Source organism: Leuciscus leuciscus, assembly GCF_965113295.1.
Source record: "Leuciscus leuciscus genome assembly, chromosome: 17".
NCBI classification, from domain to species: Eukaryota; Metazoa; Chordata; class Actinopteri; order Cypriniformes; family Leuciscidae; genus Leuciscus; species Leuciscus leuciscus.
This window is the reverse complement of record NC_138741.1, coordinates 32,860,208-32,874,904: the sequence shown is the minus strand read 5'-3', so window position 1 is coordinate 32,874,904 and position 14,697 is coordinate 32,860,208. Positions and strand designations below refer to the sequence as shown.

General features: G+C 38.5%; 1 protein-coding gene across 1 annotated transcript; it reads left to right on the top strand.

Moving 5' to 3' along the window:
• The first annotated feature begins 207 nt into the window (after window positions 1-207).
• tmem30aa (transmembrane protein 30Aa) lies at window positions 208-8,609 on the top strand. Its single transcript, XM_082143580.1, has 7 exons — window positions 208-665; window positions 1,248-1,367; window positions 3,222-3,329; window positions 3,648-3,735; window positions 4,058-4,204; window positions 4,584-4,796; window positions 7,413-8,609. The coding sequence occupies exons 1-7, from the start codon at window positions 417-419 to the stop codon at window positions 7,604-7,606; spliced, it is 1,119 nt and encodes a 372-aa protein (XP_081999706.1). The 5' UTR covers window positions 208-416; the 3' UTR covers window positions 7,607-8,609.
• Window positions 8,610-14,697: the final 6,088 nt, after the last annotated feature.

The window sequence follows — 14,697 nt, the reverse complement described above, 5'->3', positions numbered from 1 at the left end:
AATGAAACACTTTGTATAAGAAAAAAAAGCATAGGCTATGTTTAAAAAAATTATTAACTTATTATTAGAATGTTAATGCTGATTACAATATTGTATCTGGATAAGACGACTGTTATTACTGTATTTCAGTCATGAGAAAGATAATATTTTGATAAACTGAGGGGAGGGGCGTGGGTTGATGACGTCACGACGGTACTCTCCGTCTATTGGCTGCTGTACTTCCTTGTTTACCGTCTTGTCCGTGTTCAATAAGCGTTAACGGAAATAATCATCATTGGTGTGTAATGGCGCGTTCACTGTTTGATCAACACAAGTGACAGCAGCGATATAACACACAACTGTCCAGCAAGGCAACATATTTGAGGTTATCGTGTAGTGCGCTCGCTATCCGCTCGTCTTTATCGGTTTAAAGAGCGATGATGGCGTCCAGCTATAACGCAAAGGATGAGGACGGTCTCCATCCGGGATCGGTGGGCTCCGGGGGGCCGGGGTCCGTCAAGAGCAAGAAGCCCGATAACACGGCCTTTAAACAGCAGCGTTTGCCCGCCTGGCAGCCCATCCTGACCGCGGGCACCGTCCTGCCAGCCTTCTTCATGATCGGACTCATCTTCATCCCCATCGGCATCGGACTCTTCGTCACCTCTAACAACATCAAAGAGTTCGAGGTGCGTAACGTCACCGTAGCAACATCATGTTAATTAACGAGGTTTATAAATGGTGCGTTCAAGTCATCTCGCAAAGATCGTATTTACGAGTTGAACGCACATGAACGCCACTACAATGTCGTAAATACGAGTGGGAAGCTCGGGATTTTCTTTAAGCCCGACGAGTTGGGGGCGTGTAAGAGAAACATGGTAGAATAATACAATGATGACATTAAATCTTTACTAATTAAATATATATATATATATATATTATTTTATTTTTTTACAATGATGACATTAATGATTACATTAAACAGAATAATGTCATATGTAACCATGAAGTTTGCAGTGGCTTCATGAATTAATTATAACATAAAAAACATCTGATCCACATTTCTTTGTTCTTCATTTTCTAGAACTAGAGTTTAAGAATCTTGCTATTTTTGTGTAATTCATTAAGAGAAAGTACACCGCCATCTTACTCCGTCCGATGAAAGTGACTTGAATGCACAGATCTGCCGTCGTAAACACGACTTCCACCTTCCCTGGAGGACTTTTGATGTTGTCAGGTATCAGAGTTGTTTTGTGTTGGTTCTGTTGTAGATCGACTACACTGGTGTCGACTCGTCCAGTCCGTGTTATAACTGCGCTCAGAACTACAGCTGGAACAGCACTAGTGTGTGTACCTGCTCGGTGCCCTTCACCCTGGACCAGCACTTCGACGTAAATACCTTCTTCATCTCTCATCCTAACACTTAGGAGAAAGTTAGCAAAGTCTTAAAAGGGATAGTTCACCCTAAAATGAAAATGATCCCATGATTTACTCACCCTCAAGCCATCCTAGGTGTATATGACTTTCTTCTTTCAGCCGAACACAATCAGAGTTATTTAAAAAAATGTCTTTATAGTGGGAGTGAATGGTACCTTGTTTTTTAAAGCCCAACAAAGCACATCCATCCATCATAAAAGTAATCCATACGATACCAGGGGGTTTATAAAGGCCTTCTGAAGTGAAGCCATGCGTTTTTGTAAGAAAGATAACTATAATCACTGGCTTCCAGAAAAAGCCGTACACGAGTCTAGTTCCAGCTGAAGAGTGACCTCTGACCCGACATAATGACGAACGCGCAGAGGATCGAGCAAAACAAAACACCGGTCATGAATTAGAAGTCTAAAACAAGAAGTTTTAAAGAGAATTTGTTTAAACCGTGAGAGGGGTCAAAGCTTACACTACTCCTACATCCTACGTCGGGTCAGAGGTCACTCTTCCGCTGGAACTAGACTCGTGTACGATCAGGTCGATGACTATAACATTAAAAATGACAGATATTAGCTATATTGTGCATGCCTAATAAACTTACAATTGTGAGAAAAAAGTAAGAATTGTGAGATACATTTTTTTTTTTTTTGGGTGGAAACAAGCTTCCATATATCTCAATGCAAGAGCTATAACTAGATAAAGAACTATATTTTACAAATGTGACCCTGGATCACAAAACCAGTCACAAGTCGCACAATACATTGTATGGGTCAAAATTATATATTTTTTTTCTTTTATGCCAAAAATCATTAGGATATTAAGTAAAGATCATGTTCCATGAAGATATTTTGTAAATTTTCTACCATAAATATATAAAAACATTTATTTTTATGAGTGAATGCTGCACAATCGCCAACATAAATGGACAACTTTAAAAGTGATTTTCTCAATGTGTCAATATTTTTGCACCTTCTGATTCCATATTTTCAAATAGTTGTATCTCGGCCAAATACTGTCCTATCCTAACAAGCTTATTTATTCAGCTTTCAGATGATGCATACATCTCAATTTCAAAAACTTGACCCATGTGACTGGTTTTGTCATCCAGGGTCACAAATAACTAAGTCTTTGACTTCAGTTTCTGGTTTGACCAACTTGAGCAGAAATAACGCTTCCTTTGACTGTGGATCAGTCCAGTTTGGCCTGGAGGAATTGTGGCTTATATTTAAGCCAATTTCTAAAAGGTTAGGTTTGAATAAGCGCTTTGCCTCGCCCATTCCGAAACATTACATTTCTGCTCATTTCAGTGATGGAAAAACCATCCTGGTTCATAACTACCAACTCTTGAACTCTTTATACTTCCACCACTGTGCTTTACAGTTCATGTGAGGTTCTCTTATTCACCAGGGCTGCATTTATTTTAAAGTAGTATTAGAAAATATTTTATTTGATATATCGAACCAAATTTGCTGCATACCTAAAATCCATACTGTTGGAACAGAGGCGGTTCATTTATAGTTGGATATATTTATCTGTAGGACCATTAAGTTACATTATGTACTCTGAGTGTCTGTGAACTGTGTAGTGGTGAAGTAAATCGCCTAAAGTGGCATTAGTTCTCATGTATTATGCATTTTAGAGAACATTTTATTGATCGTATAGTTTAAAATAGAATAGTTTCCCGCTTCTAAAACAACAGGTTTCAGATCAATGACGTATAAAATGCCTGTGAATAACATCAAAATAGCTCTCAGACAAAAGATTCTGTGGTTTGCCACTGGATGGTTTTATATCCTCTGACATCTTTTCTTTTGTAGAGTAATGTTTTCATGTACTATGGACTCTCCAACTTCTATCAAAACCATAGACGTTATGTCAAGTCAAGAGACGACAGTCAGCTGAACGGAGATAAAAGCTCTTTACAGGTAAGTGGTTCGAGAATCTTTTGGATGACTGATAAAACAGGAGGAAAGGATTTCCTGGCATTTAGCCTAGTTTTAAACGCACTTAATTTAGTTGTTTATAAAGATGCAGTTCTGCTGAACTTCATGAATGTGCATTTTATGAAAGGTCCAATATGTTATGTCTTTATTTGCTTTTAGTTTCGTATTAAACAGCCTTGATGCCAGACATGACAAGCGAATGGCTAATAATTTGAAACTTTCATGGAATGATAGATAGGTTTATGCTATACTTCACATTTCAAGACATTGTTTTTAAGTGTTCAAGTCTTTGTTCTGCAGAACCCAAGTAAAGAGTGTGAACCGTATCGAACAAGCGAGAAGAAGCCGATTGCTCCCTGCGGTGCCATTGCTAACAGTCTCTTCAATGGTAAGACACATATGTGCGAGGTCCAGTGACAAGCTTACTTGTGTTTATTTTAAAACATGTACTTATAACACAGTGTGTACAAATGTGCAAACTGTTGATATTAAAAAGATATTTAGCCAGAGATTTGATATGTATTGCATACATTTTGGCTCTTTATGCCCATGATGCTGATTTCTGTTTAAAATATTTGATATCTGCAGCCATGCACCATGTGAATATGTGAATATGAGCCCCTAAATAAATATTCACTGCATACACAAGCTGCGTGAAACAGACCTGAGGACTTTCTGACTGATTTCTGTAATTCGTTTGATATTTGTAGATACTTTGGAGCTGTTTTACATCCTTCCGAACGGAAGCCGAATAGCTATTAATCTGGTGAAGACAGGCATTGCTTGGTGGACTGACAAACATGTGAAGTTCAGAAACCCAGGAGGAAGCAACAGCAACCTCTCCGTTGTGTTCCAAGGTACATAAAGCCCAACCCTGTAAAGCCTACAACACGATCAAAACTTTGCTGAAAAACCTGTCGCACACAATCTACTCCAGTCCTTCTGTCCTCTGATGGATAGTTTAGACTTTTTCAGCAAGTAAAAGGTCTTTTAGTATAATTGTACAAACGTCCTCCTTCAGCTCATTCCAGACGAACACTTACTGGACTATTTCAGTATATACCACAGCAGCAGGGAAACACATTACAGTGATCAGAGCAATATGAGTATAACTCTACATCAGTGCATGTTTGTAATGTTGGGATAAGTGCTACAAACTTATTGCATTGTTATATGGCCTCAATGTTTTTAAAGTTTCGCTGTATTATTGCTAACCAGCGTTATTTGTCCTCAAAGACACAAGCAAACCCGTCAACTGGCGCAAACCCGTTTATGAGCTGGACCCGAATGATGCTGAGAACAACGGCTTCATCAATGAGGATTTCATCGTGTGGATGAGAACCGCCGCTCTCCCCACCTTCAGAAAACTGTACCGCATCATTCAGAAGAAGAAGGACAACATGACCCCGACATTACCGCCTGGAAACTACAGCCTGGAAGTCACCTACAGTATCCTTCAGAAAACACAATTTCAGTCTTTCTACTTCCTGTTCACTTTTCACCAGGTGGAAACAGGGTCTGTGAGATTAGCCTCTAAACCAGCATTTGCGTTCATAATTTGAAGGTAGGGTAGGCAATTTCAGAGAGGTTAGCAATAGCAAGTTAGCTTTGAAAGCATGAGATCCCACCCTCCCTTCAGAGCAGAGCCCCGTCTCCTCCGAAACACATGAACACACACAGCAGATTCTGCAAAGCATCACGAGAGACGGCGTTAAATGACCTCATGTCTCAAAGCACATAACATTACAATAATAAGGGCTGAGTTTCCCGAAACCTTCTTAACGCTACGTCGTTCTTATGTTACACCTTAAGCTGTACCTTATGGATAATACGTGTTTCCCGAAACGTTCTTAGTTAAGTATACCTTCTGTAAGTCATACTTTTGGAAGGTTGGTCTGGACCACTCTTAGCTTCACCTTATCACTGTTGCAGGGCTATATGAATATAATTCTGAAGTTTTAATACACACAGACAGTGTTCAGTTAGGCTAATTCAAGTGTTTTCATGCAAAGAATAAAATTGTCATTACACTGATTGTTGTTAGAATTTTAATTATATTATTATATAATACAATTTTATAAATGTATTTTAATAAAAGAGCGCTTTTAAAGGCCAGTGAAAGCAAAGGCTACTGTCAGTTAAGTCCTATTCGGACGCTGATATTGTTTCTCATGGGCTCGTCCGGTATTTTAAACATTTACAGGGGTAAGTCTGTGATTTTAGTGCAGTCCGAATCCATAATATCAGTGTTTTTTCTCACCCAACCCGCGTAAAAATCCCTGGCCAAATTAGTACCTACTGTTTTTTGACAAACAGGCCGTGTGGTAATTTAATTGCCGTCTGAATCCACATCTCTGCGTTTTCAAGAAGAGATTCAAAATTCACTGTTTAAAGCCTTTTTGATCACTGCCGAGCACCGTACGTGACGTACACTTTTATTACTGAAATGCTTGAAAGTATTTACAAGAACAATATTTCATCGCAGCTCCACCTCAGCGAACAAAATGGGAAAGAGAAGAAAGCACATACAAATTTAAATGGTTATTATGGCAGCAATATATGATACAATTTTAAAATATGTAGGCAATGCTATTATAGTTTGGATTACTTTTTATAATATCCCATGAGTCCTAATAAATGCAATTTCAACTATTTCTAAAGTGCTTTTTTATAAAGAACACCGCTTTCTCAGATAAGCAGCCCTTGCACAAGAGAATAATTGATTCTCGAGCCATCGATATCAGCAGATTCAGCACCGGGTAACGTCGCACGTAAGAAGGTATATCTTAAGCAGCTTCCTAAGGTATAGTTCGGGGAACACGCCTAGAAATGGTATACCTTCAGTTAAGTTATACCTTAAGAGTCTTCGTAGCGCGCTAAGAGACAACGTTATCGGGAAACTCAGCCCAGAGCTCCTACTTGTACCACCTGACTGCTGCAGATTCATTTCGCCGTTGATAGTGTTGACATAGAAACTGTTAAGGCTAATGTTAATATACTTAACGAACTAATGTGTCGTCATTTCGAACTAAATCAGGCCAAAACGCAGTTCTTTTGGAGTGTTTCAATTCGAACTCAGTTTGAGTTCAAAACGGCTTGCCAAAGCGAACTCTTCTGGTAAACTGGCTGGTAAACATCTTCGAACTACCATTGGTCCATGGCGATGATGTAATAGGTGGGTGTGGCTCTGAGGCTCCGCCTTCTTTGATGTCGAAATCTTCTCCAGTTCATTTCTTCTGTTCAGTCCATCGAGGTCATGAACTAGTAGAAACTGAATTTGTAATTGTTATTCTGCAGCACATATTTAAGGGTGTGTTCACACTTTTAGTTCGGTTTGCTTGGTTCATTTGAAAAACATTCAACACCGGCTTTTTTAACACCAAACCCTCAAGATACCGAACCTAAAGGCATTGGGATACTCGTCCTTTTTAGGGTCTCATCTTGTGACACCATGTCCTGTTTCTGTTTCGTTTACATGTCTTTGGTCCTTGTTGCGTTCATATTTCATTTGAACTGCACTAGAGTTCATTTGGGTCTCGGTTCGCTTGTTTGGTGTGCACCAGGGTTCAGAAGATGGCAGCCTTCACTCTTATTCAACTGAACCGCACTAACAGAGCAATCACACCAGGGTTTCTTTTACCAAACATGCCAAGTGTGAACACACCCTACTGTGTGGGTGTTGTTGGGATGTTCGCTTACAGTAAACCACTGGTCAGTGGTCAGGTATTTTAAATGTCTTTTTACCCCAAAGCAAAGAATGAAAAAGAAAACCTTCTAAAAGCCTTTAAAGTTTCTTCATTTTACAGTGTCCTTGTTACATGTGTTACATGTACTTACCATAGTAATAACAGTAAATGATGCATAATTACATGCAACTAACCCTCAACCAAACCCTAATCCTACCCTAACCCTATAGTATACATGTAGTTGCTTGATATTACTCAGTACTTAAATATATAATTACACTGTAACAATGACACCTTAAAATAAAGAGTAACCGTCTCTTCTATACGTAAGCAAATGCATGTTGAAATACGGTAACGTTCTTTAATAACGTGACCCCAGATTACCCAGTGCGCAGCTTCGACGGCCGCAAGCGTATGATCCTCAGCACCATTTCCTGGATGGGAGGGAAGAACCCTTTCCTGGGAATCGCCTACATCACAGTGGGATCCGTGTGTTTCTTCCTGGGAGTGGTCCTGCTGATCATCCACCATAAATACGGCAACCGCAACAACAACGCGGACATTCCCAACTAAACGTGGATCAGCGCACTGACGTGAGACGCGTGAGGGAAGATGCTCCTGTACACACAGGAGCCAGACGGACTGCTTACAATGTTATTGTGTATGCACTGGCAGTTTGTAATGATCTGTTTTAAGCCTTTCTTTCATTCACACCAAAGCTTTATCTTGGAAATCTTGATTCTGACACAGTTGATCTTTCTGCATGAAGTGTTTTGTGTTGAGGACAGTATGAAGGCACTATGGAGTAACTGAAGGATGTGTAGTCGTACAGTACGACTGTATTTGTCATATGTTGCAGGACAAAGCACTTTGTATTGACATTTTCATGGGCACATTTTCCCCTAAAAATTCTCCATGACATTTCACTTTTTAGTTTGTTTGTAATTGTTATGTCATGATTTTAATTATATTCTCTATACAGTAATACAGTGATTTTATTAAGATCAGCATAACTACAGGCAAATACAACAAATTCTACCATGGTGCATTATTTATTTATTTATTTGCATTACAATAATGAGAATTTGGGGAATTGTGCTTATTTGTCATGAATGTACTATATTGTCACAATGCAAAAAACATTTAAAAAACTTTTTTTTTTCTTTTGATTTTGAGGTTAAATATGACCAATCTTGACTGGCTTTGTGAAATTCATCCATTTGGATAATAATTTAATATACTACAATGATAATATGGTAAAAATCAAAACAGTAATGGATTTTAATCAGTGATTTTTATACAAATTCAGTATTCATGATAAGATAGTTTGTCATGCGAATCACGCGAATATGTTATTTGAGATGCTAAACTGTAATGCTCAAAGCTAATGTGTTCAGTTTTTTAGTTTCTTCTCTGAAAAGCTTGTTCTCGGCAATGTGTATTTAAAAAGGAAATGTGTGTGTTCAGCAGCTGCTATGAAATCCTGTATCCAGCTCTGTTCTGTGTGTATTGTTGGGCCAAAGTCATGCCATTTACTGAAAAGAGTTGTGTGATAATAAACGACATATGCATGAGAGATGTGCTGTGCTGCTTTTCCTTCCGCGGTCCTGAAGTACTGAGTAACTGATTACATTCACTGATCTATATATTGTCATTCTATATAGATCAGTGATTACATTACGTAATGAGATTCCAAAAATTAAGTCGATTATTTTTATTTATTTTTAAATACTCATAATCAGACTACAGTTACTTTTTTATTGATTAAATGAATACATATTATTCACACAATGGCAGTAAATAATTCATAATTTATTGATTTTCCACAATTTTTCTTTTTTTATGTTTCATATTGCATATATACGTTCAAAAAAGTCTTCACAAAAACACGAAAGTCTTCTAGTTTTGTGAAATTGCACACACACACACACACACACACACACACACACACACACACACACACACACACACACACACACACACACACACACACACACACACACACACACACACCAGCCACTAATCAGGTGTCTATAATTGCATGGAAAACTGAGAGAAACACAGCATTTGACCACTGGATTTACAGAAATCATTTCACTTTTAAGGTGTTTTCTCAACGCTGCATATCAAATCAACCCTTGACAAACACATTATTTTTACTCAGTAAGTAATTTAACCATGAATTGCGATGTCTTTGGAAACATTTATAATAATTTTTGTTATTTTAAAATGATTTATTTGACATTACAGTTTTTCTCAGTTGCTTTGGTGCATTTTTCACATCACTATTTACATTTGCACAACAGTTAATGCAGTTCTCAAAACAATTAGTACAAACTGCAAAACCTAGTTGATAACCTGCAAAAGCGTGTCACTTGCTCAAAATGGATAACTCATTCCTCAAAAGCAAGTATTCATGTCAATGAAAGTGTCAATGTCATCAAGATGAAAAGTCCTGACACCATTGTTTATGAACAAGATAGTCAAATGGCTTTGTCATGTTTTCATTATGACAGTTTACTCTGTAAATGTTTTCCAATGCAAAAAAGTCAGATCTTGGTGACACTACCTGAAAATGCTCAAGACAGCACTATATACTATTTGCACAGCCATTTGAAAAATACTGTAAAGTTACACATTACTGTATTTAGTGAGGTAACTGAGTACAAGACACTGAATATGTATGTTTCACATTTTTACTGCAAATGCTCTTTGCAATTCTAATTTGTTCACAGCATTGTGCAAAAGAAAAAATACACCCTTATTTACAACAAACATAAACTCCCTGTGGGTAGAGCTGTGCACAACTGGAAACAATATTGCAGTACATACTGGAACTGAACATACAACATACTGTAATCATTCATGAACATCCAGATCATTGGTTGCAACTAATGCTTCACACACCCCTTCTCATCAGTGAAAGCTGAGATTCACCTGAGAGAAATTGATCAATTTAGGAGACATTTTCAGGAAAAATAAAATATTTAAATTTTTGTGTAAAATTTGCTTGACAGATTTGGACAACTAGTTCAACATTTGTGTATGTAATGACTCAAGCAATGAAATGAGGACTATTAGTTTTATATGGAATGACTATATTCAGCATTCACAAGTATAGTTAATTTTGACTGACATGACATAAGCAAATGATAATGTTATATAACAGCAGAGAGTTGTATGAAAGCAACTGATGCATGTCCAAAAGCCTTTGCAATTTGTTGGAAGGAATGAGAAACTGCTACTATGATGTGCACAAATGACTAAATGTTGTGGAGGTTGAACTAACTGTTGTGCAAATGTAAATGGTGATGTGAGAAATGCACCAAAGCGACTGAGAAAAACTGTAATCATTTCCGTGTCGTTCAGCTGACAAAAAAAAAAAGAGTTTATGAAGCTCTGGTCTGGTCTAGTTGAAGTTGAGGAGAGGAGCGGTTCCAAAAGAAAGTGTAGCGCTAGTGTTGCTGAGAGAGAGAAAGAAAGAAACTCGATCGCCTCCTGGAGGAGAAAGGAAGAATGACGAGGCTGACAAAAGCCAGAGAGAAAGCAAAATGTAAGAAAATAAATCTAATTTGAAAGGATAAAGGAAAAAGCGTTGTTGAAGTGAATTATCTGAGTAGTGAAGATGAAGCAAAAGCTTACAGCACCTGGTATTCCCAGGCGGTCTCCCATCCAAGTACTAACCAGGCCCGACCCTGCTTAGCTTCCGAGATCGGACGAGATCGGGCGTGTTCAGGGTGGTATGGCCGTAAGCGAGAGTCTCAGCCGATAGAGAGATATTTAAAGAAGGACACCAGTAGCAGCAGCACCCCTACACATGACGCAGAGTAACCAAGAAAAAAATAATGAAAAAAATAATAAAATAAAACCGTTGACTCGTCCCTTTTTCTTAAAAAAAAAAAAGAAAGAAAAAAAAGTCAAGGTTACAGTTAGTGGAAATTATAAAAATTGTATGCATCCTAATGATATTGAATACAAATTTGTTAGTTGCCAAACATTGCTGAATATAGGCTATTACAGTCCAATTAAATATCAATAGCCTATCATTTGTTTGTTTATATATTTAATTATTTTTAATAATTTATTTATATTCACGCGTTTGATCTTTAACTCGTATTAAAACTAGGCTATACATTAAAAATAATTAAATAAACAAACAAGCAAATGATATTGACTTATATTTACTTGGAATTAAATATATTCAGGGAACTAACACATTTGTATTCAATATCATTAGGATGCATACAAAATTAAGGTAGCCTAACAATTTCCACTAAGTCAACTTTTTTTCTTAATTACTCACCGTTATGGCACAAATGTTGTGAACTGAGTTCAAATTTCATGAAGCGAAAATATTTTTTGAAAAGAGTAATGGGCTGAATCCGAAATCGTGCCCTAAACCCTCATTCACTATTCCCTACGTTAGTCCACTAATAGCCTATATTGAAGGAGTGAATAAAAGGAGTGAGTGAATTCGGACCGCTGTTGAGCGTACATCGGTTGTACACTCGTTATTGCAGTGCAATGTGGGATTGAATAAGTGCACTCAATAACGTCCTGACTCCTCTATGGTTTGGCACACCACCACAAATGGCTGTCCCTTCAGATAACGCCCTATTTGATATTTGAGCATTTAGAGGGCGATTTCGGATTCAGCCATGAAAACACGTGATGGGGAAAGGGGGCTGTTTCTGCAGCTCGGGACGTGTGTCAAATGCAGTCTGTCATGTGTAGAGGTGCTGCTGCTGCTGCTGCTGGTGTTCGTCTTTAAATATCTCTCTATCGGCTGAGACTCTCGCTTACGGCCATACCACCCTGAACACGCCCGATCTCGTCCGATCTCGGAAGCTAAGCAGGGTCGGGCCTGGTTAGTACTTGGATGGGAGACCGCCTGGGAATACCAGGTGCTGTAAGCTTTTGCTTCATCTTCACTACTCAGATAATTCACTTCAACAACGCTTTTTCCTTTATCCTTTCAAATGTTATTTATTTTCTTACATTTTGCTTTCTCTCTGGCTTTTGTCTGCTATTAGTGCGGCAAAGGAAAAGCACAGCTCAGCCTCGTCATTCTTCCTTTCTCCTCCAGGAGACGATCGAGTTTCTTTCTTTCTCTCTCTCAGCAACACTAAGCGCCACACTTTCTTTTGGAACCGCTCCTCTCCTCAACTTCAACTAGACTCTTTTTTTGTCATGATTTACACGAAGTAGGCCTTCTTGCGCTTTAAGTTAATATTTATATAGGGCTGCGCAAATAGGGCCTATTAGTAGTAGTAGTAGGCTACAACACCGTTCACTCGGAAGCAATAAATAATTCTGTATTATACATTTTTAAGGCCAGACAAGTAATTTGTTTAAATTTGTAAAAAAAAGACTACACACCTATAGACTGAACACGTAATACGTGCACGCCGTCAGCGTTTTCACAGGTTTGCGCTTTTAAAGCTTTCGCAGAGATAACAAAACAAAAGTAGATCATATATATATATATATATATATATATATATATATATATATATATATAATTTCTCTTCAAGGCTTGTTAACTTAGGGGCCGCTAACACAACACCATTCTAACAGGAAAACCCTGACGAGATATGTAAAGAAGGACTACACGTCTGCGCACATATATATTTTCAAACGCGCATACCTTTAGACTGACGTTTGCATTTTTGAGGTTTGCACAGAGATACCGGATAATCGTTTGCACCATCGAACCTATTTCAGGGAGTGCATTCTCAAGACACCAGGCACTGGTTTGTGCGGATGGGCGGCCGGTGTTGAGCCGAATTTCGACCCCCTGCCAAATTATTACCCCCCTCGTTGAAGTCAGTACCTGATTGCCTAATCCTAACCCCACCCCTAATCCTACCCCCTCCCCTAATCCTACCCCTTCCCCTAATCCTACCCCCTCCCCCACAACTAATCCTAAACCTACCAATACTAGGGGGGTAATAATTTGTCGGGGGTCAAAATTCGGCACAACACCGGAGAGCGTTAAGGGTTTTCCTGTTAGAATGGTGTTGTATTAGCGGCCCCTAAGTTAATAACTAATGATCTTCGCAACGGAAGTGAATCAATCAATCAAAACTAACTTTAGCTGGACAATAACTTTATTTTAGAGCTGTTGTAAAGCCTAAACAATCTGTTACGGTAATTTCCTATTAACACTGTAAAGCTGCTTTGAAACAATCCATATTGTTAAAAGTGCTATATAAATGAAGGTGACTTGACTTGACTAGAAAATTCTTCCTCTCCTATAGCAATGAATGAATCGAATTTTTCCTCAGGGAGACTATAATGCGATCTGATGCGATACTGTAGTAGACGGTTGCATAGTTATAATTTTCTCCCTGATATTATAAATCTTGTAAGTAAAGAAGTCCATAAAGTCATTACTGCTGTGCTGCTTTGAAACGTCTGTGGTTGAAGCTTTATTTTTCGTTAATTTAGCCACTGTTTCAAATAAATACCTAGGGTTTTGTTTATTTTCTTCAAATAGGGTTGAAAAAAATAAGCAGATCTGTTTTTAAGGCCTCTCTGTACGCAATCGTGCTCTCTTTCCATGAAATGTGAAAAAACTCTGGAAGTTTTGTTTTCTTCCAGTTTCGCTCCATTCTTCTGGCTGCTCTCTTAAGGGCCTGAATCTGCTCGTTGTACCATTTACATTTACATTTACATTTATTCATTTAGCTGACGCTTCTATCCAAAGCGACTTACAATTGCTATATATGTCAGAGGTCGCACGCCTCTGGAGCAACTAGGGGTTAAGTGTCTTGCTCAGGGACACATTGGTGTCTCACAGTGGATTCGAACCCGGGTCTCTCACACCAAAGGCATGTGTCTTATCCACTGCGCCACCACCACCCCATGAGTTGGTACCATGGCGTTGGACTATTTTCTTTAATCTTCTTTAAGCACGAAGGAGCAACTGTGTCTAAAGTGCTGGAAAAGAGAGAGTCAAAAGTTTCTGTGGCAATATCGAGTTCTTCTAAGCTATCTGGGATGCTGAGGAGATGAAACTGATCAGGAAAGTTATTAATAAAGCAATCTTTAGTAGCAGAAGTGATAGGTCTAACATATTTGTAACACGGAGTCGGCTTTGAAGCCTTGGCTAAAGGAAGTATACACAAGACTAGATAATGATCTGAGATGTCATCACTCTGCTGCAGAATTTCAACGGCATCAGCATTGATTTCATGTGATAATATTAGATCTAAAGTATGATTATGACAATGAGTGGGTCCTGACACGTGTTATCTAACGCCAATAGAGTTCAGAATGTCTTTAAATGCCCAATGCATCTTTTTCGTTATCCACATGTATATTAAAATTGCGGTTCAGCGCAAAGAGGAGGCCTCGTGTTCCGGTGCAATGTGAGATGTCGCTCTGATTGGTTTATTTCATGTTACGCCCAAACCACACCTATGAATAATGAAGTTACTTCAGACCAACCCATTTTAGATTTGCGTCGGGCACAAGAGTCATTTATCCCGCCGGTATAATAGCAACAGCGCCCAAGACCCGCCCATAAAGTTACTTGCGTTTCGCTCTTGATACTTGCATTTCAGATCGTTAAAATAGGGCCCAAAGTCTCTATATGATGATATCTAGGTGAAAGAGTCTCTATGTGATGGGATTTATCTGACCTCAGTGAACGACAGCTA

Excerpts from the sequence above, each read along its gene's own strand:
- tmem30aa (XM_082143580.1), top strand. The coding sequence starts at position 417 with ATGATGGCGTCCAGCTATAACGCAAAGGATGAGGACGGTCTCCATCCG. Across the intron at positions 3,736-4,057 it reads TGCTAACAGTCTCTTCAATG|ATACTTTGGAGCTGTTTTAC; the intron begins GTAAGACACATA and ends TGATATTTGTAG. Across the intron at positions 4,797-7,412 it reads CAGCCTGGAAGTCACCTACA|ATTACCCAGTGCGCAGCTTC; the intron begins GTATCCTTCAGA and ends ACGTGACCCCAG.